Here is a 27,991-nt window from a genome sequence, read left to right as displayed (position 1 = left end):
CCCTCAGAGCCAGTTCTCAGAGGAAACATTCCTGTTTTTAATCTGTCAGACAGGACTCCCTGATTGGACCAGATTAACAGCCACAACTCATTCTATGAAGTCCACCTGGTTTACCTAGTTACAATGACTACAACTTCCATTGTCTCTGCACTGTCACAGTCCTGATCCAAAAATCAATATCGGATGAGCAAAAGATTCCTTCCATATAAAAAAAGCGAAGTCTAAAGTCTTCAATCGCTACCATAAATGCTACTCGCTAAAGACAAATTTCATTTCGCTCCTGGCCAACTGTCAAGACAGTTTGCAACCTTCACATCATATTTGATCTTGAGATAAGCATGCAACCACATACCTGTGCATCACCAAGATCACATATTCCTATCTCTGGACATCACTGCCATGACCCTGTTTCTGAAACCTAAATTTTATATCTTCGTAACTCCTCATCTTGACTATGCCAATGTAATCCTTGCCAAATCCCTCAGGAAACCTGTCATCCAGAATTGTGCTGCCTATGTCCAAACTCAAAGCAGTGAACCATTCACCCATCACCTCTCTGCTCGCTGACAAACATGAGCTGATACAGGATTTTCTCGCGTAAAGTTGGAGTGACTTTCCTGAAAATCACAACTTTTAAGTGTGGCATTGATTCACATAGGAATCAATGTTCAAACTGGAATCTGGTTTCACAGTGTCTTCCTCAGCAGAAAAATAATTTTTAAAATATCATGCCTGTGCCCTCTAAATTGAAACACAGTACCACCTGCACTTTCAAGGGTTACTTTCCTAAACTGGCAAATATGTCAACATGAAAAGATCTAAAAACAGGAGAAAGAAATGGAACATTCTATTGACAGTAGTCCAATTCCTCCATAAGGGTACTTGATGCTTGGGGTCTGTGCTGGTAGCTGGGCCTTTCCTCATTGGGCTCCAGGCTTCCTGCTGGGGCCATTGCTTGTTCGCTTCAGAGGTTGGCAGCTCCCTGCGACATACTGCTGTCTCTATGCTGAAGAAGCCCCATAGTTCCCAGCTGGCACCTCAGTGGACAGGATGGATGAGGCTGCTGCCAATCTCAGTGTGACCAGCGACTTGCTGCCTACAAAGAGTGCTGGGAAGGTTGTCCCTGAGCTAAGTTGTAGCCACTGTCCTGCAGACTTCATGAGTGTGGATGAGGGCGTACAGCTGTGTCACGTCTGGTACCCTGTGGAAGAGGCAGCTGGACAGGCTCTAACTTCTGGTAGTGACGACTTCCTCTTAGGTGTTGGCCACAGCATGGCTGGTGGCAAGCAGCAGCTCCAGTGGCCAATCTGGGCTGGGCAGGGAGGGGAGGGCTCCCAGATACAGACATCAGGCAGTGATGTGGTACAGAGATAAGCCACCCCAATTGACACACATCAGGTCAATGTACTGCAGGTAACAACGTCAAAACTCATCACATGAGGCATAATAAAACTTCTGGTCCTAATGAAAAAGAGATTAAAGCAAAACAGTGCTGAAAGGAGCACATGGACTGCCGATGTAGGAATGTCTTGCTTTTTTAAATTTTCATCCTTGCTTCTTAAAATGCCTCTACAGCTCCATCCTTACTCATTTGCAATGCCCCTTACCCCATTATACCTCTAAGACATCAGTGCTCTCCAATTATGTCCGCTTAATGGTTTTAATCAACTCACCATTGGTAGGCATGCTTCCAGTTGTCCAGGTCCAAAACTCTGGAATTCTCCCTGTCAAAACATCCTCTTCCTTTCCTCATTTAAGAAGCTACTTAAAATCGGTCTTTGACCAAATGTTTGGTCACCTTGTGCTGATTATTTTATTGGGTAACACTTCTATGAAGTATCCAGGGAAGTTTCACTACATGAAAAGCAGGATATAAATACAAAGTCAGAAGTCACACAATACTAAGTTATAGTTCAACAGGTTTATTTGAAATCTCAAGCTCTTGGAGCATTCCAAAAGCTTGCAATTTCAAATAAACCTGTTGGACTACAACCTGGTGTCAAGTGACTTCTGACTTTGTCCAACACTAATACCTCCACATCATATAAGTGTAAGTTATAGATGTTATATTTGCTGACCTGTGTCTGTGTAATAATGGAGGAACCTTGGCTTTCAATGGACAGGAAGTATCGCACTGACTGGAACAATTCATAAATGCTGCTTCGAAATTCTTCCTCATTCTGTCCACCAGTTGCAAGAGTGTATAGGCTTCGGGAATGAATTATATATTTAAATATATATTCCTGTGCCTAGAAATAGAATTAGACAACTGTTAATTATACAATTGTGAAATTACTGTATATATTGCATTGGAAAACTATTACTGGAAACAACAGAAAACAAAAGGTTCACACAATACAGTAATAAATAGGCCCATGTCATCGATATTTTTAAAAGATTTGCAGCTCAGGTTGAGGTTCTGGATGGAAGTTTGCTTGCTGAGCTGGAAGGTTCGTTGTCAGTCATTTCGTTACCACAGTAGGGAACATCATCAGAGAGCCTCCGGTGAAGTGTTGGTGGCATGTCCCACTTTCTATTTATGTGTTTAGGTTTCCTTGAGTGGGTGATGTCATTTTTGGTTCTTTTTCTCAGATGGTAGATAGGGTCCAAATCGATGTGTTTATTGATGGTGTTCTGGTTGGAATGTCATGCTTCAAGGAATTCTCATGCGTGTCTCTGCTCGGCTTGTTCGAGGATGGATGTGTTATCCCAGTCAAGGTAGTGTCCTTCTTCGTCCGTATGTAAGAATACCAGTGAGAGTGGGTCATGTCTTTTTGTGGCTAGTTGATGTTCATGTATCCTGGTGGCTAGTTTTCTGCCTAGTTGTCTGATATAGTGCTTATTACAGTCCTTGTAAGGTATTTTGTAAATGACATTCATTTTGAAAAAAATTCTTTTCAAAAATCGCTAACATCTACAGGCAAAATACGCTAAAACTGGCCCAAAGATGGGAAACCAACACCATCCAACAGACTGTAGTTTAAAGCAGCACTTCACAGGAGGCTCTCTGATGATTAAACATCTGACAACAAACCTTCCAGCTTATATCCAGGCCCATGTCATTTTAGTACAAATCTAAAAGTCATAACTTGCTGCTTTACGGAGAAGCCTTCACGTCCAGTGGCTTACACCTTTTTTTTGAGGCAACTATCATTATACTGTCATTATTGATGGTCTATATCCTGAACAATTACTTGCTGAATATTTGTTTAATAAAAATTAGTAACTGATGGATGGTCAGTTGAGGTGTACAAAATCTTCATAAATGAAAATGTGGTGCCTGGATTTATTCAGCATCTTGGAATCATGCAGTGGATCTGTTCAAGCTTAATTTTCTACAGGTTTAATTGAAGTGTGTGAAATCTTACTTGATATATTGGTGTTTAATGACAAGGGGGTCAGTCGGCTGGACGGTAAATCACAATAATGTCAATTCAGTGTGTGTTCAATTTACACACCAGCTGAGGTTACCATAAAGGACTTTCTCAACCTCTCCCCTTGCCTGTGGCACAGCATTTCTCAGCTTAAACCACTACCACTCATCTTTCTCTCTCTTGAGAGAGCATCTCTATGGTCTGGTCTGGTAAGACCATGGCAATAACCAACCCAAAATAAAACAGCATTTATGCTTTTCTGTATTTATGGCTGTGCAGGAGGTTGAGGACTGCTCGCTCCCCTGCAGGAAAAGCCAGTCAGATGCTACCTGCTACTGAGAATGCCTGCCCCACAGGTAGGACACGCTGAGGGTGGGATAATTGCTGGAGAGTAGAACCTCCATTCGAGAGTAGGAGGAAGTGCCACTCTCAGAAGCTGCCAACCAATCTGACTGACCAGCAGTTCCATCATTCCTGATAGAGCCAGAGCTCAATATTCAGTGTTGTCAGGAATGCAGGAGGGAGGTCAAACAGGATCATGTCCACTTCAAGAAACTAAGTCCTGGAATTTCAGGATGAGGAGGAACCCCAGAACCTAGGGAGGAGTGTGGAATAGCAGTGGACAGGTTCTGTCAGGCAGTTAATGCAGAAGGAAGTGGACAACTTGTGGAGAGCAAAATGTGTCCCACCTTTTCTCCTGCAGGCCAATAAAACAGTCAGAGTGTGGTGCTGGAAAAACACAGCCAGTCAGGCAGCATCCGAGGAGCAGGAGAATTGGTTTCAAGCATAAGCTCTTCATCAGCCTGCCCATTCTTGTTTGACCGACCACATGAAGTGTATTTTGGTATGGGCAGTATATTATTCCAGTTAGTGTGCCTGTTAGTAAATCGAAACGTCCGTGAATGGTTTATTTAAATAGAGAAGGCTACTTGCCAATTTCAATGCGTGCTAGCCTAGTTTATTTATGCGGGTGGGCAGGAGGGGAATGAGCTAGCCACTTAACTTTTTTTTAATACTCACCTTCCTTGTCAAAAAGTGTCAGACAGAAGTATATAAAATTCAGTTCCATAGGTCTATATCTTTACTAAAAAGACATTTGAACTTTCAGATGCACTCACTATAAGGGGACACAAATTTTCACATTTTAATGTGAACATTGCCATTAAAACATTCCCTGTCCTATTTTTAAATACTGAAGGAATGCAGTATTCCTGTGTCGGAATGCAATTACTCCACTGCATTCACAGATGGAATGCAGTACAGAAATAAGAACATGGTTCCCACACTTAACAAAACATTTAAAATCACTGAAGACAACTGCAAACAAGAGTCTGGTTTTCTCGTGATTACAATCACTAAATAGTGTTGTTAGCTTGACATAAAGTAACAATAATAAGTACACTAGACATGCTTGGGATGTCAGATATTTCTTTTTTGGATAGCATTCTCTAAGTGATATTTGAACAGTATTCCACATTCTAAAGCTCCCTATCTCACAGTCAGGGATACAGCTTTACACTCGATTAGCAAATCTTCCAGAAGCTTCAAGTCCCCATATTCAAGAGCTTCATCAACAAATTGCGAAATTAGTTAACTTTCTCATACCTTTCCATGGGCAATGTGCATGATAACAATATATAAATACTTAAAAAACTGGCATTTATTACAATATGAAAAAGAATTTCAGATTGAATTTAATACTTTGTTTACACTCCAATTTTCTATATTTTTCCATAATTATAGACATGAATATCATAGGGGAAGACGTGAACAAGTTGAGCAATTAGCCCCATTAAAAATTATTAAATAAGCTCCAGTGATACTACACTATTGAACCTCTCAAAAAGTATTACTTTCCATTGAAATTGAACCACTAATAAACGTAATAACACTAGCCTCCCTCGATGTAAAACAAGGATAACCACATACTCTGATTTCTTGCCTTCCTTCCCATGTTACAAAAATAGCATTGACAAATTAAGTAATTGATAATCAAAATAATTTTTCAATGTGTTTAAAAAAGAATCAACATTAAGAAAATTGGATTAAAAAATACACAAGCTTTTTCTTCAACACAAATTGTAATAGAACAGATTTTGTGGTCAGTGGCAATGATCTTTGTTTGCCTTTCATCACATTTCAACTGTCAGGATTGTGTGGCACCTTCCACAGGGCACCTGGAATATGTGCACACAGGGCAAGCATCAGCAGGAGTGAAATTAGCCTACACCTGTAATGTGAAACAGGCTTGTAGCCAGTTAGTGGTTGATTTTTCACCATACAAATTCTTCTTTTCCAATGGTTTGTCAAGTATTGCTAAGATTTTTAATTTTAATGCAAGTAAGAGCGATAGAGTGCCTGGGAAACAAAGTGTGTTTGAATTATCATTCTGTGAAGTCAACAGACTCAAAATTGGGCAGAGTGAAAAATCAGCTGCTGGTTTGATATGAGCCTCTTTCATGCTCCTTGTCAGGATGAATTTAACCCTCAAAATTTCCCTTCAACCACAAAAAAGCATCCATACTTAGACAGGCAATGGTTTAAAATCAGAATGTGTAAATTAGAGTATGTAATTCAGTGTAAAACCATGCAGAGAAAATGAGACAGAAGAAAACTAGAATTAAAAAAAGAGACAATAGAGAAAGAGCGCGAGAGCGAGCAAGAGAGCAAGCGATAGCTATATTCAATTCCATATATTTTTATACCTCTAATGCTGATTCCAATCTGAGATTCCACATTGTATAAGTTAAATTTTCTGTGCCAGAGAAGCTGCTCAGAAGTAATTATAATGGGTATAATGTTAAAAATTCATTTGCACTTGAATGGACAATTGTGTATTTCATGGATGTCTGCTGGGCAAGTGACATTCATATTCTTATATATTATTGGCATGAAGCATATCCAGTAACAGGCAAACCAAGCAGGAACATTATGATGTTTGAGTTTAACTTGCAGACCATAAGTTGATTGATATGTACTCTTCAATTATCGTGAGGATTGATGGCACCTTTATTCTTAACACAAAATCTAGATCTTTGCTTTATGAGCTTTGCATCTTATTACTAAGCCACAAGAGTTATTACTTCACCAATACATACTGCAAATACTTGCAATATTTATGAAGTGCATTACATCCCTAGAGTGATTGCTGTCGTGAATTAAAAAGATTGAAATCCTTACGTATCTTTAATATGAACATTTATTGGTGCATGCAACACTTACCCTCAACACATCCTGAATATGTTCTTGTCTCTCTGCTTCTATTGATCGATCAATGTATCTTTTCAGCACTTTGATAAGATCCCTGTGACATTTAAAGATTGTGGTGTTATATGAATGTTGATTTAAATTTACCTTTTTCCTCCTTAGTTGTTTTTACTGTTAGATAGGGTAAACCACATCTCTATCACCAACACTGAAAAAAAATACTATGTTGTTCACAAAAGCAGCTCCAATTTTCATGGCCTTTATTTAGAAAAAATGTGGTCTCATTTTGGTGTCAACAAGATTTAGCAATCGCTTAAGTGAATTTGCATTCACTCAATGTACAGAGTTTTGACCTCTGGCAATCCAGATACATAAGTTCTATGTTGATACTGACACAGCATTTTCACTGGGGAGAAAGTTAAACTGCTCTCATATGAATTTTTTTAGACACCATTCGATGTCTGCAATTATGTGGCATGTTTTGAGAAAATCAAAATGCTTCTGTTGAAAATCTAACTGAACAGTTGGAGCATGTGCAAGACAGAAACCAATAAGTAAATAGATAATAAAAGAATCCAGGAATATGGCTTTGTGCCTGTAAATGCAATAGGTTTTTAAAAATTCATTCACAGGATGAGGGCATCACTGGTTAGGCCAGCATTTATTCCCCATCCCGAATTGTCCAGAGGGTGGTTAAGATTCAGTCACATTGCTGTGGACCTGATCTCACATGTAGGCCAGACCACCTAAAGATGGCAGTTTCCTTTCATAAAAGGTCATTGGTGAACCAGATGGACTTTTCCTGACAATTGACAATGGATTCATGGTCATCATTAGACTCTTAATTCCAAATTTCAAATCCACCATCTGCCATGGCAGGATTCAAACCCTGCTCCAGGTGCCAGAAGACTGGAGGTTGGCTAATGTGATTCCACTATTTACGAAAGGTGGTAAGGATAAGTCAAGGAACTATAAACGGGTAAGCCTGACTTCGGCAGTGGGCAAGTTGTTGGAGGGGATCCTGAGGGATAGGATTTACATTTATTTGGAAGGCAAGGACTGATTAAGAATAGTCAACATGGCATTGTGCATCAGAAATCACGTCTCACTGACTTCATTGAGTATTTTGAAGTTACAAAGAGGATCGATGAGGGCAGAGCGGTGATGTGATCTGCATGTAGTATATATGAATAGGAAGGGTTTGGAGGGATATTTTCCAGATGCTGGGCTGGAATATCTGGTCGGCATGGACGAGTTGGACCGAAGTGTCTGCTTCCGTGCTGTACATCTCTATGGCTCTATATGATCTAAAAGATCAGTAAGGCGTTCGACAAGGTTCCTTATGGTAGACTGATTAACAAGGTTCAATCACATGGAATATAGAGAGAAGTAGCCATTTGGATACAGAACTGGCTCAAAAGTTAGAAGACAGAAAGTAGTGGTGGAGAGTTGCTTTTCAGACTACAGGCCTGTGACCAGTGGTGTACCACAAGGATCGGTGCTGGGCCCCTGCTTTTTGTCATTAATATAAATGATTTGGATGGGAACACAGAAGGTATATAGTTAGTAAGTTTGCAGATGACATCAAATTGGAGGTATAATAGATAGCAAAGAAGGTTACCTCAGAGTACAATTTAGATAAATGTGAGGTGCTGCATTTTGGAAAGGCAAATCAGGGTAGGACTTATACACTTAAAGATGAGGTGCTGGGGAGTGTTGCTGAACAAAGAGACCTTGGAGTGCAGGTTCATAGTTCCTTGAAAGTAGAGTCACAGGTAGATAGGATAGTGAAGGTGGCGTTTGGTATGTTTCCTTTATTGTCAGAGCACTGAGTATAGGAGTTAGGAGGTCATGTTGTGTCTGTACAGGACATTGGTTAGGCCACTATTGGAATATTGTGTGCAATTCTGGTCTCCTTTCTATAGGAAGGATGCTGCAAAACTTGAAAGAGTTCACAAAACATTTACAAGGATGTTGCCAGGGTTGGAGGGTTTGCGCTATAGGAAAAGTCTGAGTAGGCTAGGGCTGTTTTTCCTGGAGTGTTGGAGGCTGAGGGGTGGCCTTTTAGAGGTTTATAAAATCATGAGGGACATGGACAGGGTAAATAGACAAGGTCTTTTCCCTGGGAAAGGGGAGCTCAGTACTGGAGGCACAAGTTCAGGGTGAGAGGGAAAAGATTTAAAAGAGACCTAAGAGGCAACTTTTTCACACAGAGGGTGGTGCGTGTATAGAATGAGCTGCCAGAAGAGATGGTGGAGGCTAGTACAATTACAAAATTAAGAAGACATCTGGATGAGCGTATGAATAGGACTGGTTTAGAGGGATATAGGCCTAATGCTGGCAAATGGGACTAGATTTATTTAGGATATTTGATCGGCATGGACGAGTTGGACCGAAGGATCTGTTTCCATGCTGTATATCTCTATGATTCTATAACAGTCCTGCAATAATCTCACTGCGCCATCAACTCCCTATCATGGATAGTGCAGGTAAAAGCATGAAATCAGCCATTAATCTAGTTGAGTGGCAAAGCAGACTTAAGAACCAAAATGGCCGACCCTTGCTCCACTTTCTCATGATCCTATAACTACATTGAGACAGTACTGTGATACAGTGGAGAATATTTGCTGATATGCCCAAAATGCTCTCAGCACGCACTTGCAAAGCACAGATGCATATTACCCCTGCCAGTGACATCATTCTAACCCATTTGCTCATGTCTATTGGACTTATTTAAGTGTTGCCATAATTTTTTTTTAAACTGGCAGAACGTTTCACAGTGTGAAAGTACATAACTTTCCACGTGCGCAGTGGAAACCTTTTGAGGGTGTCAAGAGTCAAAGTATATACGCTATGCTAAAACAATGGAGAAGAATCTTCAGATGAATCGTATAAAAGCAAAGGCCTACACACTCTCCATTTACATTGCAGGAAATTCAGTTCATTAGTGAAGACTGCGTATGTATGACGTTAGAATCACAACAATCAATCAGTTAGTGCAGCAGTGTGCTACAAGCCATAAATTTGATCATAAGGCAAGTAGACCTGTCTACTCATGTGACAAAGGAGGTTTTAGAGCATCTGGTGTTGACTTTGAAACTTCATTTCAACCTTATACATGCGCAATGATGGCACCACTACTCCCAAACAATGTTAAAATGAAAGGCTCACAAGTATTTGCAAGACAGAGTACATGATATTAAAAAAAACTCACAGAGATACTTTTATGTTGAATTCTTGGACTACTCAAATAGGGAATTCATTTTTAATGCACAAGAGATAAAAAGCTCTAAATGAATACCTGACACTGTTCTCTAAATACAAGAAACCCAAAAAAAAATAACAGTATAACAGATTTTGAGTGGGAGCAGCCGCCGAGTTGAGGTGAACCCGGGAGACTACAGCTAAGGTAAGAGTTTTTTTCAAAATTACTTACCTGTAGCGGGCATTGGTGTTTTGTTTTCTCTCTCCTTCACAGAAAGAGCGGGAGCAGCAGAGGAAGTGACGGCAAGCAGAGGGGCAGCCGAGACCCGGAAGCAGTTAGTGTAAGCTTAGCTGGGTTAGTTTTTTCCCCCTTTAAAAGCGTGAAGGAGAGGAACCCGAGGCACTACACGGGTAGTGCCTCCCACCCGCCCTCCTCCTCTAACCTAATAATAACATCTGTTGTGGCAAGCAGGTAAGTGCTGAATTTTGCTTGTATTATTTAGACACAGTTTTTGTTTAAACAGTTAGCTTTAGAGGGATGGCAGTGAAGGCAGTGCAATGTTCCTCCTGCAACATGTATGAGGTGAGGGATGCCATCGACGTCCCTGCCGATTACACTTGCAGGAAGTGCACCCATCTCCAGCTCCTCCAAGACCGTGTTAGGGAACTGGAGCTGGAGTTGGATGAACTTCGGATCATTCGGGAGGCAGAGGGGGTCATAGATCAGAGTTATAGGGAAGTAGTAACTCCAAAGATGGCAGATAGATGGGTGACAGTGAGGGGGACTGGGAGGAAGCAGCCAGTGCAGGGACCTCCTGCGGCCATTCCCCTCAAGAACAAGTATACCGTTTTGGATACTTGTGGGGGGGATGACTTACCAGGGGTAAGTAACGGGGCTCAGGTCTCTGGCACGGAGCCTGTCCCCGTTACTCAGAAGGGAAGGGTGAAGAAGAGCAGAGCAGTAGTAATTGGGGACTCGATAGTTCGTGGCACAGATAGGCGGTTTTGTGGGAACGAGAGAGACTCACGTTTGGTATGTTGCCTCCCAGGTGCAAGGGTACGTGATGTCTCTGATCGTGTTTTCCGGGTCCTGGAGGGGGAGGGGGAGCAACCCGAAGTCGTGGTCCACATTGGCACCAACGACATAGGTAGGAGGAGTGCTGAGGATGTTAGACAGGCTTTCAGGGAGCTAGGTTGGAAGCTTGGAGTTAGAACAAACAGAGTTGTTGTCTCTGGTTTGTTACCCGTGCCACGTGATAGAGATTCGAGGAATAGGGAGAGAGAACAATTAAATGCGTGGCTTCAGGAATGGTGCAGGAGGGAGGGGTTCCAGTTTTTGGATAACTGGGGTTCTTTCTGGGGACGGTGGGGCCTCTATAAACAGGATGGTCTACACCTGAACCTGAGGGGAACCAGTATCTTTGGGGGGAGGTTTGCTAGTGCTCTTGGGGGGGGTTTAAACTAACTCGGCAGGGGCATGGGAACCCAGATTGTAGCTTCAGGGTGCAGGGCCTGGAGTGTAGGGAGGTGAGGAACATGGCATCAATTTCCAAGGAGGGTGCCTGTAAACAGGGAAGTGGCTTGAAGTGTGTATACTTCAATGCAAGAAGTATACGAAATAAGGTAGGTGAACTTGCAGCGTTGGTTGGTACCTGGGACTTCGATGTTGTGGCTATTACGGAGACATGGCTAGAACAGGGACAGGATTGGCTGTTGCAGGTTCCGGGATTTAAATGTTTTAGTAGGGTCAGAGGTGGGGGTAAAAGAGGGGGAGGTGTGGCATTGCTTGTCAAAGATAGTATTACAGCGGTGGAAAGGACGATGGATGAGGACTTGCCATCTGAGGTAGTTTGGGCTGAGGTTAGGAATAGGAAAGGTGAGGTCACCCTGTTAGGAGTCTTTTACAGGCCTCCTAATAGTCCTAGAATCATTGAAGAAAGGATTGGGAAGGTGATTCAGGAGATGAGTGACAGTAATAGGGTGGTTGTTATGGGGGACTTTAACTTTCCTGATATTGATTGGGAAAGCTATAGCTCAAGTTCGTTAGATGGGTCAGTGTTTGTTCAATGTGTGCAGGAGAGTTTCCTGACACAATATGTAGACAGGCCAACAAGAGGTGAGACCATACTGGATTTGGTTCTGGGTAACGAACCAGGCTAGGTGTTAGAATTAGAGGTAGGTGAGCACTTTGGGGATAGTGACCATAATTCGGTGATTTTTACACTCGTGATGGAGAGGGATAAGTGTGTACTACAGGACAAGATTTATAGCTGGGGTAAGGGAAATTATGATGCGGTGCGGCATGACTTAGGATGTGTGGCTTGGAAAAGTAGACTCCAAGGCAAGAGTGTAAATGATATGTGGAACTTGTTCAAGGGGCAACTATTGAGTGTCCTTGATAATTATGTACCTGTCAGGCAGGAAGGAAAGGGTCGTGCGAGGGAGCCGTGGTTTAATAAGGAATTGGAATCCCTTGTTAAATGGAAGAGGGCGGCCTATCTCAAGATGAGACGTGAAGGTTCAATTGGGGCGATTGAGAGTTATAGGGTAGCCAGGAAGGACCTGAAGAGAGAGCTAAAAGCAGCAAGGAGGAGACATGAAAGGTCCTTAGTAGATAGGATTAGGGAAAACCCTAAGGCTTTCTATAGGTATGTTAGGAATAAAAGAATGACTAGGGTAGGAATAGGTCCAGTCAAGGATAGTAGGGGGAAGTTGCGTGTGGAGGCGGAAGAGATTGGGGAGACACTGAATGAATACTTTTCTTCAGTATTCACTCAGGAACAGGGCATTGTTGTCGATGAGAATACTGAGGCACAAATAAGTAGAATGGATGGCTTTGAGGTATGTAGAGAAGAGGTGTTGGAAATCCTGGAAAAGGTGAAAATAGATAAGTCCCCTGGGCCTGATGGCATTTATCCTAGGATTCTCTGGGAAGCAAGGGAGGAGATTGCAGAGCCATTGGCCTTGATTTTTATGTCCTCTTTGTCTACAGGAGTAGTCCCAGAAGACTGGAGGATAGCAAATGTGGTTCCCTTGTTCAAAAAGGGGAGTAGGGATAGCCCTAGTAACTATAGGCCGGTGAGTCTCACTTCTGTTGTGGGCAAAGTCTTAGAGAGAATTATAAGGGATAGGATTTATGCACATCTGGATAGGAATAATGTGATCAAGGATAGTCAGCATGGTTTTGTGAAGGGCAAGTCGTGCCTCACAAACCTTATTGAATTCTTTGAAAAGGTGACGAAGGAGGTTGATGAGGGGAAAGCGGTAGATGTGGTATATATGGATTTTAGTAAGGCGTTTGATAAGGTTCCCCATGGTAGGCTACTGCAGAAAATACGGAGATATGGCATTGAGGGTGAGTTGGAGGTTTGGATTAGGAATTGGCTGGATGGAAGAAGACAGAGGGTAGTAGTTGATGGCAAAGTTTCTTCATGGAGTGCCGTCACTAGCGGTGTTCCGCAAGGATCTGTTTTGGGACCATTGCTGTTTGTCATTTTTATAAATGACCTGGAAGAGGGGTTAGAAGGTTGGGTGAGCAAGTTTGCGGATGATACGAAAGTCGGAGGAGTTGTTGACAGTGAGGAAGCATGTGGCAGGTTACAGCAGGATATAGAGAAGCTGCAGAGCTGGGCAGAAAGGTGGCAGATGGAATTCAATGTAGCTAAGTGCGAGGTGATTCACTTTGGGAAGAAAAACAAAAAGATGGGGTACTGGGCTAATGGTCGGATACTTGGTAGTGTGGATGAGCAGAGGGATCTTGGTGTCCATGTACACAGATCTCTGAAAGTTGCCACCCAGGTAAATAGTGCGGTGAGGAAGGCATATGGCGTACTGGCTTTTATTGGTAGAGGAATTGAGTTCCGGAGTCCTGAGGTCATGATGCAGTTGTATAAGACTCTGGTACGGCCGCATCTGGAATATTGTGTGCAGTTTTGGTCGCCATACTATAGGAAGGATGTGGAGGCATTGGAACGGGTGCAGAGGAGGTTTACCAGGATGTTGCCTGGTATGGAAGGAAAATCGTATGAGGAAAGACTGAGGCACTTGGGGCTGTTTTCACTAGAGAAAAGAAGGTTTAGGGGTGACTTGATTGAGGTGTACAAGATGATTAGGGGGTTAGATAGGGTCGACAGTATGAACCTTTTCCCGCGTATTGAGTCGGGTATTACAAGGGGGCATAGCTTTAAATTAAGGGGGGGTAGATATAGGACTGATGTTAGGGGTAGGTTCTTCACTCAGCGAGTCGTTAGTTCATGGAATGCCCTGCCAGTAACAGTGGTGGACTCTCCCTCTTTATGGGCATTTAAGAGGGCATTGGATAGGTATATGGAGGATAGTGGGTTAGTGTAGTTTAGGTGGGCTTGGATCGGCGCAACATCGAGGGCCCAAGGGCCTGTACTGCGCTGTATTCTTCTATGTTCTATGTTCTATAAATGAGGAAGCAAATCCACTGGACAGTACCTGTAAGCTAACGCTCCAGCAAAATGGCTTTCTATGTATGTATCCATGACTGGCTTAAAATGCTGAAACTTGATGTCCTGCAGCAAATTGATTATATGAACCTGTAACAGACAATTGCATGAGAGGCAAAAATATTCTTACAAAGATACTCTAATGGGTACACCTCAGTCAATTAAATAAAAGTCAAATACTGATGATGCTTGAAATCCAAAACAAAAAAGTACTGGAGGAACTCAGCAGGGCTATCAAAATCTATGAAGAGAGAAACAGAGTTGTCAATTCAAGTCCAGTATGGCTCTGTTTTTGGAAATTTGTTTGGAAAAGTTTATTTCTACAACTAAAATGTTAAACTGTTCAGAGGTCACGAAATAAAGTGGTGCAGGAGAATGGTTGATGAGCAGAAAGAATATAACAGGAGAAAGGCAAGTGCTGAAAAATGCATTTATATATGCCATCTACAATTTATCTTTTTGTGATGATCTTAAACCATCCAAAAACAGATTAACAAAAATGCCAATTATTTTAAATCATTTTCAAATTAGATTTCAATTTAAAGCAAAGCATTTGTTATAAGGATACAGAATGTGGATGATTTGGCTCAAGGGTCCACATCACCTCAGAAATGAAATAAAATCATTAAAATACTCACCAATGAATCAAAAACCTTCAATCCATATTTTTGTGGATTTTCATCCAAAATTCCAAATAATGCATCCAATGTATCTTGCAGAAACTAGAAAATGAATTTGAGAAAGAATTTAGAATCACAGGTCTTCCCAATAAATTGTGGGTCATTTTCCATATTCTTCTGGAGAAATACCAAACTACAACATGATTTCTACCTTGACTATTTCTGCACCGTCTATATCTTTGAATTTTGACAGGATGTCGCATATTCTTTCTGGGTGGGCTCTCCACTTCAAAAAATCCAACAAATCTCCTTAAAAAAGTAGAAAATGTTAGAAGTCTACGTACAAAGAAAGTTGAATAACCAACAAACAAACATGAGAATTATTTTAGTCCTGTATAATTGTAGAAGTTAAAATTAAAATTTGGTTCCTACTTTCAAATCACAAGTACTTAAGTATGAGTAAATTAAGCATAGCGTTGCTTATATATAGACATGTAATTGTTAAAAACAAGCTTTTATCACAATAAATAAAGCAACGTGCTAGAGACACACAATGTTCAGGCACAAACTGTGGAGAAAGAAAGTTGACCTTATGATCCTCTGTCAGAATTAGAAGGCAGACATTGGATACTCACTAGCAGATCTAATTAGTGCTGAAACAACATGATTTTCTTGCATTCAAAATTCAATGAGTGTTGTTAAAAATAAATCAAAATTCAAACAAGGAATAAAACCATCAGCTAAATTTATTGTGGGCTTTGTGACCCCAATGTCAAGATCAATCGGTCTCACTACCCTGAAGGTGGCATCTGGGATCTTCAACCCTCAGCCATACACTAGTTTTATATATTGACCCTTATGGGGTATACAAACACAGCCAAATTGAAAAATCTAAAGCAAATCAAAAAAATGCATTTACTCCATTTCCGAGAGCACAGAAAAGATCAGAATCCAAAATCTCTTCCTTTCTGAGACTGCTGTAGGGCTGCTCAGGCCTCAGAGGTTTCAACTTGGGTCAGCAGTTTCTCAATCACACCACAAAATAAAGAATGTCCAACATGAATTTCAGTGCTAGTGTGGTGCTAGCTATGGAGGCATACATTCTAGCAGTGGATCATATGAAATAGCATGTTCCTTTGGCTGGTCACAACAGGCAGAGCACTGACTATACTCAATCAATCTCTACTTACAAAACACAGAGCTTACTGTCTAACATTAGATGTAATTCTGTGATTAAATGGCACCTACTAAACAATTCTGATTGCGTTAATTACACTAACAGCTAATTTGAGATTATTCATCAGGTTCATAGTTTGGCTCACTTATGCTTGCTAGAAGGTATAGATATTCCATGCAGGGGCTGGTCCTTTGCAAACAGAAAGTACATATCCACACATTGCTTCATTCTCAAATAAACAGAAGCTTGGGGGAACTGTCAGTCTCTGGTGCATTCCCTTAGGCCGACTTGTCCAGTTTAAGTTTAAACAACAGTTTGGCAGCTAAATGCCAGTCCCTGGTGCCTTCTCCATGGCAACACTGCCAACAATCAGAGTCCATTGGCTAACCAATCAGTACCCTCTTCCCGTGCAGTATCAATGGTTGATTTCATTGAGATGTGATGTTCTTGCAACTCTGTCCTGATTGTTAGCAATAATAATTTTGTCCTAATAAGCAATTATTGCATTACTGTTTCTTCATCATCACTGTCAATGAACAGCATAGTCTATGTAACCACTGTAGAAGTATCACCACCAGAGGGGACTTCATTGGTTTAGCAAGGTGCTCCCCCACCTTCAACACCACCTTCATAAGAGTGTGAGGGATTAGCAATACCCATTGAATTTACAGATCCACCAGTAATCAAATCACAAATAAGAAAATAACAGTGTGCAATTCGTCACTGTCTGCAAATAAACATATTCTTTCATAATATGTAAAAATGGACGGGGTTCGACTATTTTTATCCTATATATTACATTTTGTACCAGATGGCGGAGTCATTTAATTTAGTAAATATTAATATTAAGCAATGTAAAGGCAGTTAAATCTGATAACTTGGATCTTTTAGAATTTTAGTCTATCCTCTCCAACTATGCAAATTCTGCTCTGCAAACCACTCAATATAACTTGAAGACCCAAACTCGAGAATCATTGTTGTCAGCACCAGCTGAAATCTTTTCATTAGGTCAGTAGACAGAAACTGAGCTATGAACACACCCAATAGAAGAACCTAAAGCAAAAGGTATACAGGTATTTATTTAATTTTCTTACCATTCTGAGTGAGCTTAGTTGAGCACAGAAAAGATGAGATCCAAAAACTCTCCTTGGAAGCTTTGACTGGTTGACTGTTACCATGGAGATTTCCTTTACAATACTGAAGTTTGAGGTAGCGAGCAGGGTCCTGAAAGTTGGTGTTTTCTTCACACTGCAAAAAACAAATAGCAAATTTTTTAGCCTTTACCAAGTTAACATGTTAAAACAGGAAGCTTTGCACTATTGTCAAACTGATAATTAAAACCATCCGGAATGTGTATCTCGGACATTGTGCATCAGTTAACGGAGGTGCAGACGTTTTTGAGATTTCTTATATGAATTAGTTGGGAATCATAACTCTAGGGTGTTGAGATCAATATGTAGCATTATTTTGTTATCGTAATATTGGCAACAGGTCAATTTCACTGATAATAGAACAAAGTCGCTAAAGTCGAATTTAATAATTTAACATTTTCTTCTGTGCCTTTTACCTACCTCCAGACCCTAGGCCCTGTCATGACATGGGCTGCTTTCAGCTTAGTCAACCTATTTTCAGCTACTCATGGTCCCCATTATCAGCTTTTCTTTCTCCTGAACATCTATCCCTGTGTCTCCTTAACTATTGCTATCTCTCAAAAACAGAAATAGCTGGAGAAACTCAGCATGTCTGGCAGTATCTGTGGAGAGAAGTCAGATGCCTCGGATCCAGTGACCCTTCTTCAGAATTGATTGAAGCTGGGAAAAAATTGGTATATATGCTGCAGATGGTGTGGGGCAGAGGAGAGGATTTAACAATAGGTAGAGGGAGCCCAGAGAGAGAGAAAGCAGCAGTTGGCCAGACACAGGAATGGGTAAAGGTGAGCCGGGGAGAAAGATAAGTGGCTAGGAGACCATTGATGGGTGAAAATGGGTTGGCTGACAAGACAGGACCCCATATGATGAGAAGGTCTGGTGTGTGGGGATTGGGGCAATGGCATGGGAGGAGGTTTTCAGGCTCTAAAATTATTGAACTTGATATAGAGTCCTGAAGAGTACTGGGTCCCCAAGCATAAAATGAGGTGCTGTTCTTCCAGCTTGCATTGAACTTCCAGGAGCACTGCAGCAAGCCTGAGGCAGAGATGCTGACCACGGAACATGGTGATTTGTTCAAGTGGGGACATTTTTAACAGACTGAATGTCGGTGTTCTGCAAAGCAGTTGCCCACCCTGGGCTCTGTGTCTCCAGTGTGGACAAGATCATATTGTGAACAGTGAATACAGAAGACTAGATTCATTGAAGTGGAGGTAAATCACTGTTTCACCAAGAAATTGCATCCGGGTCACTGGATACTGGGGAGGGAGGAAAGAAATGGGTAGACAATTGCTTGAGAAGGTGCTGTGGAGAGATGCTAGGGGTGGATACTAATCAACCTTTTTCAAGTTACCATCAGTTCTGAAGAAGTGTCACTGGGCCCGAAACATTTCTCTCCACAGATGCTGCCAGAATTAGAGTATTTTTACAGGTATTTGTTTTTGGTTCGGATTTCTGGCATCCACAGTTGTTTGTCTTATGTTGCTCTCTCTCTCTGGTCTCCATCTCCACTATTCACTCACTCCTTTTCCCCATCTCCTGTCTTCAGCATACAAGTCATCTTTTCCGAGTTATCTTCAGTTCTGCAGGAGCACTGGACTCAAAACGTTAATTTTGCTTTCTTTCCACAGATGCTGCCAGACCTGAGTTTCTCCAGCAATTTTTTTTTGTTACCGAAGTCATCACAATGTGTAAGCCATAATCCTGACATTTATACTGGAATTGTGCCCTCCAGCTTTGAGCCTATTACAGATTAGAAAGTCAATGGTAGCGCACCTCATTAATGTGAATCTGTGGGTACCATACCGTTGTGAGCATCTCCAGACATTACTTGTCCCAGATGCTGAGAAAACTCAGCCCTGTGTTCATTTAGTGAAGGACATTGCCAGGTGAGTGAAAAGGCTGATTTAACTGTTTCCCTCTCACTGACTAATGCCTTGCAAAACATAATAACCCTTGCTCTGAGGCTCTGTTCCAGCTAGTACAAATTCATTTTCCTCAATCTTTTCCTCTAGTTAGGATAGTCGAGATTGGCAGAATCCTGGATAAAAGCAAATTACTGCGGATGCTGGAAACTGAAACCAAAAGAGAAAATGCTGGAAAATCTCAGCAGGTCTGGCAGCATCTGTAAGGAGAGAAAACAGCTGATGTTTCGAGTCTAACTGACCCTTTGTCTTGCAGATGTTAAGGAACGCAAGCTTCAACTTCTCATCCACACCCCTGCCCACCCTCCACCTTCCAACAGTCCCAATCCCTCGAACCCCATCTCTGCCAACCTCAGCCCTTGTCGTGTGTTCACCATACCCTCTGACTTTCCCCTCACTGAGGCTGAGCGTGCTGTTCTCAGCAAAGGACTCAGCTTTGTATCCTTACGTCTCCACCTCAATGAATTCCGGGCTCGACATGATGCTGAGCTCTTCTTCCATCGCCTTCGTGCTCACTTCTTTGGGCAGGAGTCCTTCCCCCACTCCACAGATCCTTTCACATCCCTCCAACATTCCACCTCTAATTGGACACCCCCACCAGGACAATTTCCTGCCATCGACCTTTTCATTGACAATTGTCTATGGGCCATTGGCCACCTTAATTTCTCTGCCCCTCTTACCCATTCCAACCTCTCTCCATCCGAACTTTCTGCCCTTCGCTCCCTTAGGTCCAATCCCAACCTTGTCATCAAACCTGCTGACAAAGGGGGTGCTGTTGTCGTCTGGTGTACTGACCACTACCTCGCAGAGCCTGAGTGCCAACTCTCAGATTCCTCTTCCTACCTCCCCCGGAGCATGATCACACCACTGAGCATCAAGCCATTGTCTCCAACACTGTGACTGACCTCATTTCCTCAGGATGCCTGCCTCATTCCCCCCCAACCTCCCCCCACCCCCACCCCCCCCATAGCTTCCAACCTCAGTCTCCCAACCCCGGACAGCCCGTATCTACCTACTCCCCAAAATCCACAAGGAGGACTGTCCCGGCAGGCGCATTGTGTCAGCATGCTCCTGCCCCACTGAACTTATTTCCTCCTACCTAGACTCCATCTTTTCTCCTCTGGCTCACTCCCTCCCTACCTACATCCGGGATTCCTCTGATGCCCTGCAACACATTGACAGCTTTCAATTTGCAGGCCCTAACCTTCTATTCACCATGGATGTGCAATCTCTTGAAAGCTCTTCGCTTCTTCCTCAAAAAGAGGCCCGAGAATCTCCATCCACCACCACTCTCCTCCACCTGGCTGAACTTGTTCTCTCCTTCAACTCATCCCATTTTCTCCAAATCAAAGGTGTAGCAATGGGTACTCGCATGGGTCCTAGCTATGCCCGTATTTTCATGGGGTATGTGGAACATTTCTTGTTCCAGGCCTACCTGGGTCTCCTCCCACAACTGCTTTATCGGTACATCGATGACTATTTCAGTGCGGCTTCATGCTCTCATCCTGACCTGGTAAAATTCATAAACTTCACTTCCAGTTTCCATCCCTCCATCACCTTCACCTGGTCCATCTGCGACACTGGCCTTCCTTTCCTTGACCTTTCTGTCTCCTAGCTTTGACAAAGGGTCAGTTAGACTCAAAACTTCAGCTCTTTTCTCTCCTTACAGATGCTGCCAGACCTGCTGAGATTTTCCAGCATTTTCTCTTTTGGCAGAATCCTGGTTGCTTCATGGTGTGCTATTATGGCTATCATAGTTTCCCAACATGATAAATACATGCAATATTCTGCAGGGTGTCAAACCAATGCTTCTTACATTATCATCACTTTTTATGCTCCTCTATCACTTATCTACTTCACTTTCTTCATTATCTCCACTAGTTAGTGAACAGAACAGAACCTTTGCAGCAAGATGCTTGAAACTGCTGAGTGATGGTTTGGCAGAGACAGGCACTTGGTATTGTCCATAAAGGTTTAATGAAATTTTATAGTATTTAATGTTTCAAATAAACTCAAATTGCAATTACCTTGTGTACTAAGAGTTCATGAATACCATCTGGCAATGTTCTGCCATCTTCTTGCATCAGTGGAACAAAGGAGAACCCAAAAAGTTTTTTCTCTCCTTTTTCCTTTGCTGGAAATGAAAAACAATAAACAAGTAAGAGCTATTGGGGAGATTTCCCACCTGAAGGTTGGTCTAATTAATAAAATGTAAAAAATTTGACTTAGAACTGGGTCTTAATAGTTTGTTCTGGGAACAGCAAAAATTGAAAACTATTCTGACAGTCTATTAGGCCCTCGAATTGTGTTTTAAAAAACTCCAATGTTCTTTCCTTTACTCTGGAGATTCCCACTGATGTTTGAAGTGTTAAATTGGTTTTGATCTGCTGTGTTATTTTCCAGTGTGAAGATATAGTTTTCCTTCATGAAAAAAAAGTGCTATCAGCATAGTGTTGAAGGCTTCAATTATACTAAAGGGTCCATGTTTTATCAAAATTATTTTGTTGCTCCAATTAGGGCAATAGCAATTGCCACAAACAAAAAGGGAAAATGTGAACCATCATCTGTTCAGCAGCTTAATTCCAGCCAATACAGGACGGCAACCGAACCACTGACTGTTTCCTGATATAACCGCAGAAGAATTATTCACTTTGATGCAATACGTTTCATGTGAAAAACAATGTGCCTCCTTGTAGACATTGTAACATGATGATGCCCAATACAGCCATAGCAGAAACAATTCCCAAACTTGTTGCAAACCAAAATGTAATTTTAATTAAATGCATTAATGAGCTGTCTATATATAAAACTGCCATCCATTTTCTTTACACTTGGCAGAGAGAGTAGCATCACCTATTTGTAACTGAAGCTGTTGCCAGCAGCACTGTTAGTTTCAAGTCTGGTATCCTTTATGAAATCAGCACATTCCTTGATCATGGGATGCGGCTGTAATTTAAATTTGGAGTGATAAAAAAAAGTGTAACCCTAAAATAGAATTTGAATTTATCCTCCGAGTGCCAAATAGATTAACCCTCCTTCCTAAAACATCATGTAAATGAGATGTAAAATCATCCACACAAGCAGGGATTCACTGAATCATTATCCATTTTTTTCTCAATTCAAAATAAAATCTGTGTCAACACAGACAGAGAAGGAATTGCACATAGATATCGATTAAAAAGAAAGTGCCTATGTTTTTGCCTCCAATTTATGAATGACAACTATCACCAGCCTTAATGACATAGAGATGTACAGGAAGACTGAACAAACATAAGCAAAATGAAATCTTGTCTGCAGCTTTTCAATTTAAAGGAGTGCACCAAGGTGAAAGCAATTCAAATTGTTAAAACTCTTACACTTGAGAATCAACCACAAATAAGCCAATGACTCATTATGGAGAAAGTGAGGACTGCAGATGCTGCAGATCAGAGCTGAAAAATGTGTTTCTGGAAAAGCGCAGCAGGTCAGGCAGCATCCAAGGAGCAGGAGAATTGACGTTTCGGGCATAAACCCTTCTTCAGGAAGAAGGGTTTATGCCCGAAGCGTCGATTTCTCCTGCTCCTTGGATGCTGCCTGACCTGCTGCGCTTTTCCAGCAACACATTTTTCAGCAATGATTCATTATCTTTGGAATCCAGAGCCTCTCAGTTATGTTGATGTTTTTCCACATTTATTCTTTAAAGTGCTGTATAACTGTGGGAGGAATCTTATCGGGGCTATGGTGAGAAATATCGCAGAATCACATCAAAAATCCAGCAAGGCCTATTTTGCATCAGAAACAACTTACTGCATCTTTTAACAAAGTTCTAGGTGATGAGGCGAAATTCCTGCTCAGTAGTGATGAGTTGCTGATTATGGAGGATTGTTACTCTTTCGCAACTTGTTTAATTGCAGCTCATTAATATGTGCAAGATTGTTACTCTTGAACAACTTGACGAATTATACCTCATTCACATGCAGCTTTCTATTTTACCAACCTCTGAGAATTCTCTTCATGGATATCAGAGTGGGTAGCTGACCATGTTGGTCACCATGCAACAGAATCTCAGGGCATGCTCCATGGGTGCCCATCACATGCACCCCACAACCACATGCACTCTCATCCCATATGTGCCAAACTCTAAGAGCCCTGAAGGCACGTCTTTGATCTACTTACAAGGTACTTCTGTACTTCACTGCTGTGGGACACACATGCAACTATCACCGCAATGCTGCAGTAAGGATACTTTGTGCTCAGGGGATAAACCAAGTTCATGGTGGGGACCAGGTTGCTTCCCTGGGTTCTTGGCTTGCTGTCTTAGTGTTAATTCATTCTGAGCCTACCCGGACATTGACTACGTGTCTGCCTTGCCTTTCCTTGGCCTATCTTGTCTTTTTGGGCTTGGCACTCTCAACCAGAGGTACCAGGCTAATAGTACTGCTGCAATGCTGTGCAATTTAGCACAAACCCAAAACTTGACATGATTTACAGCAGCCCTTGGACAAGTCAAGGCCTTTGATGAGGGGATCCTGGCACAGCATGTCAGTGGCAGGCTCCACTAGGGGTTTAGATATAGTCAGTCAGCCTGCCATGCAGAGTGGTCAGAGTCAGGGTACTCTCCACAAAGGGGCGAGGAGCTGAATGACGAGCCGCCATCTTGACTCTGTGTCCTATTATGGGTTGTTTTGCTAATATGAGAGAGGGGCAAATATTAAGATGAAAATGGGTGGCACAGCTATTACTTTTGACGCAGGTGGGGAAGTTTCCTGAGCAAGCGATAGGTAACGCAGAGGGCATGTAGGTGTTAGGAGTGGGGAAAAGAGTGAATGTGAATGTGGGACTGATCTGGGTGGCAACCGCAGACCAGGCTGACACAGTCTGGTGTCATAGCCTCCTGTGTCTGTCCTGGAGGAAGATGATGAGACTTCTGCACAGCATTGCAGCAGTACTATCAGGACCTTCAGACCCAAAAAGCAAGACCCCAACTTTCCTTTTGCTGCCATATCCAGGACAAATGACAAGAACTGTGGTGGACAATCGCAAATTAATACCTGATGTTACTGAACCTAGTTATACCACAAGTACTGTTTTAATATGCATTATTAAACTCATATCATTAATCTATTAACAGAAATACCACATATCCTTCCATCAAATAGTAATCTCTTTGTTTTTTGGTAGACTGGACTGTTTTGACACAAACTGAAAAGAGTCCTATAGTCTGGATGTTGTGTATTTGCGACACATCTGAGACATAGCATGGGTAAATAACATGTACAGAGATCTATAATAAATGCATTACTCAGTTTGAAATAATTTCTCAGCAGACTGGCAACGTTGAATCTGATAACTTTTTTTTTCATTTATGCTTGCAGTTTAGACAGGGTTGTAGTATTTAGCATTGCATTTATAGAAACTGTAGTATACAAGTCAATGATGTAATGGTCCTTACTGGAACAGTGCCTGAATTCAAGGCGGATATGTGCACCCCTAAATTTATCCACTGGAATAGGAAGCTTCAGCAGCTCAGCCCACCTGGGGCTATTGTTGTGGTAAAGCACAAAGGAGTGGTGTTCGCTCACTGGAATTTCTCCAGATCCCAGTGAAATGCAATCCTGTAAAGAGAAGGAACACAATTCTGAAGGTCAAGGAATTACAATGCTTTTATATTTCTGTGCAAAGGAAATCAGAATAAATTTATCTAATAAGCTAACAGAATTCATGCAACAGAAAGGTCATATATTGATAGGAAACTGATGAGCATCTGATCTGGCAAAATTGAATCAAATATGTTCACTTGGTATTTTCATCAAATAGAACATACTTCAACTATTTGCTGTCAACCCTTTTAAGTTAAGGAACATTTTGCAAAAGAGATTACATCAGAAATGGACAATCTTTGCAGAGGATTAGTTGGAAAACAAACATAATTAAAAACAAATAGAAGTTGGTGCAATAGCTTGAGAGAACATAACCTCCATTCTAGGCTTAATACAAAATAAGTAATCTCAAGTCAATATACTAAAACTAAGGGAACACAACTGTGATGAAAGGTGATGGAATTCAGTATTAAAACGGAGACAAAGGAGTTAGTCATGAGTGAAGACCTCATATTTAGCCAAAGTTGTCATTGAAGGAATGAGGCAGAAATTGACTAAAATAGGCTGGGCAGAATTATGAACTGGCAATACATTAGTGCCAATTTTGTCTTTGGTAGACATGTGTCCATGTACTGGAAATCTACTTGCACAAAGAAACAAACCCTGTCAACAATAAAATAACTAAAAGTGCTGGAACAGTAAAAATCCCCTCGACTGAGAGTGATATACAGATTGACAAAAGCAGATAAAGAAAAGGTACAAGAGCAACACAGAAGAAATACAAGAAAAAGCTTGACAAAGGTCGCAAAGACAACATTCAAAGTTTTATAAACATATTTAGAGAAAAAGGATGACTTTGATTAAAATGGGTACCTTGACCACAGAAACAGATTACACTATAATTGAGAATCATGAAATGGGAAATTTACCAAATAGCTACTTCATATTATTCCTTTGAAAATAGTGTGAAGATGAAATACCAAGGGTACAAGGAAAATTAATGTAAATTAAGGGACAAACTAGAACCAATATAGCAAAACAAAAGGTAATGGCAAAACTTTAACTAAAAATGGACAAATCATCAGGATCTAATGATTTCCAATTGCCAATGGCATCCTACTGCAAAGAGTAGCAGAGATAAACTAGGAAATTATAGACGTACTTGTCTAATGTTATTCATAGAGTTAATAACTATGGAAAAATTATTGAGTATTAGGGATATATGAATTGATTAGAAAGGCTAAGTCAAATCTAATGATCTTGGTTGGGCTTTTTGAGGATTTGGAAATACAGCGAGATTGGTATTGCCTATGCATTTTATAACATGAAATTCCAAATAGCAAAGTTGAATAAAAGTAACTGTTAAGACAAAATAAGGTGATTGATTGAATAAGATATGGAATTACATAGGAGACAGAGTGCAAAGACAGTGTTACATACAATAGTAGCAGGATGCGGCTCGTGTTGCTCCAAGGTTTGGGGTGAGGCCACAATTTCCCACCTTATTTATAAAATACTTAGATAAAAGAAGAGAGAGAGGTGTTTCTAATTGTTGCTGATTACATCAAGATAGTTGACACAGTAAGTAACATAGATGAGTTCAAAACATTACAAAGGGGTATTGGTAGATTGTTTTTTTTTCTTAATCACTCAATGTTCAATCTGCAAAATTCATTTTGGATCTATGAAAGTTAGACCACAATATTTTGTGGTTTAGGAACTGTGAGTGAACAGTGACAGAGTATGATTTAGGGTCCAAGTGCAGATATCTCAAACATTAGTAGACAGTGGCAGAAAATAATTTGACAGGTCAGTTAGATTTTGGCTTTTGCCGTAAGACAGCTGGTATCCAAAGGGTCAAAGATATATTGTAGTCGTGCAGAAATCTAGTCGGGATACTAGAACACCGCATTGAATCCTAGACATCACACCTCATGAATGGTAGAATAGCCTTGATGGAAATCTAACAGATTCACCAGAAAGATACAGCAACCAAAATGGTTGAATTATAGGAATAGACATTACAGCTGAGGTTTATGTTGATTTAGAATAGAAGATTAAGGAATGACATAATTGGGAAGATTAAGATAATTAAAGGATTTGACAGAATACAGATAGGCTATTCCTGAAGCTGACAGTGTCCAGAACAAGGTGAATAACCTTAAAGATTAAGCCAGGCCATTCAATAATGCTGTTAAAAACATACTTGGCCACAATCAAAATCCAAAACTCTTTCACAAACACTACAGAGGATAGGGAAGCATACATTTGAAAGGTGAGAACGATAGATTTTTGTTGAACAAGGGCAGTAAGTGTTATGGAAACTAGACGGGAAAATGGAGAACAGAGGAACTTAAGACACAGAAGCAGGAAGAGGACTTATTAGGTGATAGACAGGATGGCTTTGTGCAGGAAAGTTTATATTTCAGAAAACTATGTGTGTTTCTGGAGCAAGTGACAAAGATGATTGATGGGTGCAAGACTGTAGATGTTGTCTACGTGGACTTCAGCAAGGCCTTTGACAAGGTCCCTCATGGCAGGTTAATACAGAGGATGAAGTTACATGGGATCCATGATGAGCTGGTAAGCTGGATATAGAACTGGCTTGGGCATAGAGGAAAGAAGGGTTTTTTTCTGACTGCAGATCGTGACCAATGATGTTCCACAAGGACCAATGCTGGGACCCCTGTTGTTTGTGATTCATATAAACGATCTGGAGGAGAATGTATGCAATCTGTTTTGTGAGTTTGCGGAAGACAAAGATTGGGGAATAGTGAGGAGGGTTACCAGAGGATTTAGCATGACATCAATAGGCTAGAGACTTGGGTGGAGAAATGGCACATGCAATTTAATCCAGACAAATATGAGGTGATGCATCTTGGAAGGTTTAAAGTGAGGGGGGGAACAAGTATACAGTAGATGGCAGAAACCTTAGAAGCGTTAACATAGGGGGATCGAGGCAAATAGGTGCACAGTTCCCTGAAAGTGGTAGTACATGTGAATTAGTTGTCAAGAAAGTGGATGACATATTTACCTTCATCAGTTGGGACATGGAGTACAAAAATTGGCAAGACATGTTGCATAGAACTTTAGTTAGGCTACATTTGTAATATTGCGTACAGTTCTGGTTGTTACACTACCAGAAGGATGTGGAGGCTTTGGAGAGGACACAGAAAAGATGTACCAGGATATTGCCCAGTTTGGAGGGTTTTAGCTATGAGGAGAAATTGGAAAAATGACAAACTTGGTTTGTTTTCACTTGAGGAGTGATCTGATAGTGTTTACAAA

General features: G+C 41.3%; 1 protein-coding gene across 7 annotated transcripts in view; it reads right to left on the bottom strand.

Annotated features, from left to right (window-relative positions):
* The window catches only part of LOC122559665 (dedicator of cytokinesis protein 4-like), a 569,310-nt gene that overhangs the window by 268,815 nt on the left and 272,504 nt on the right, over positions 1-27,991 (bottom strand). For all 7 annotated transcript variants that reach the window (XM_043709516.2, XM_043709519.2, XM_043709517.2 and 4 more), the window contains exons 15-22: positions 24,556-24,718; positions 21,152-21,258; positions 17,149-17,302; positions 15,089-15,186; positions 14,896-14,979; positions 14,247-14,347; positions 6,597-6,678; positions 2,079-2,249 (exon numbers count right to left, since the gene is read on the bottom strand). In XM_043709516.2, the coding sequence (XP_043565451.2) occupies positions 2,079-2,249; positions 6,597-6,678; positions 14,247-14,347; positions 14,896-14,979; positions 15,089-15,186; positions 17,149-17,302; positions 21,152-21,258; positions 24,556-24,718 (960 nt within the window). The remainder of the gene's footprint in view (positions 1-2,078; positions 2,250-6,596; positions 6,679-14,246; positions 14,348-14,895; positions 14,980-15,088; positions 15,187-17,148; positions 17,303-21,151; positions 21,259-24,555; positions 24,719-27,991) is intronic.

The sequence above is a fragment of the Chiloscyllium plagiosum genome, unplaced genomic scaffold, assembly GCF_037043375.1.
Source record: "Chiloscyllium plagiosum isolate Xiang-an unplaced genomic scaffold, Cpla_swu_hap1 HiC_scaffold_19, whole genome shotgun sequence".
NCBI classification, from domain to species: domain Eukaryota; kingdom Metazoa; phylum Chordata; class Chondrichthyes; order Orectolobiformes; family Hemiscylliidae; genus Chiloscyllium; species Chiloscyllium plagiosum.
The sequence above is the reverse complement of the archived record's forward strand: the minus strand, read 5'-3'. Positions and strand labels throughout refer to the sequence as shown.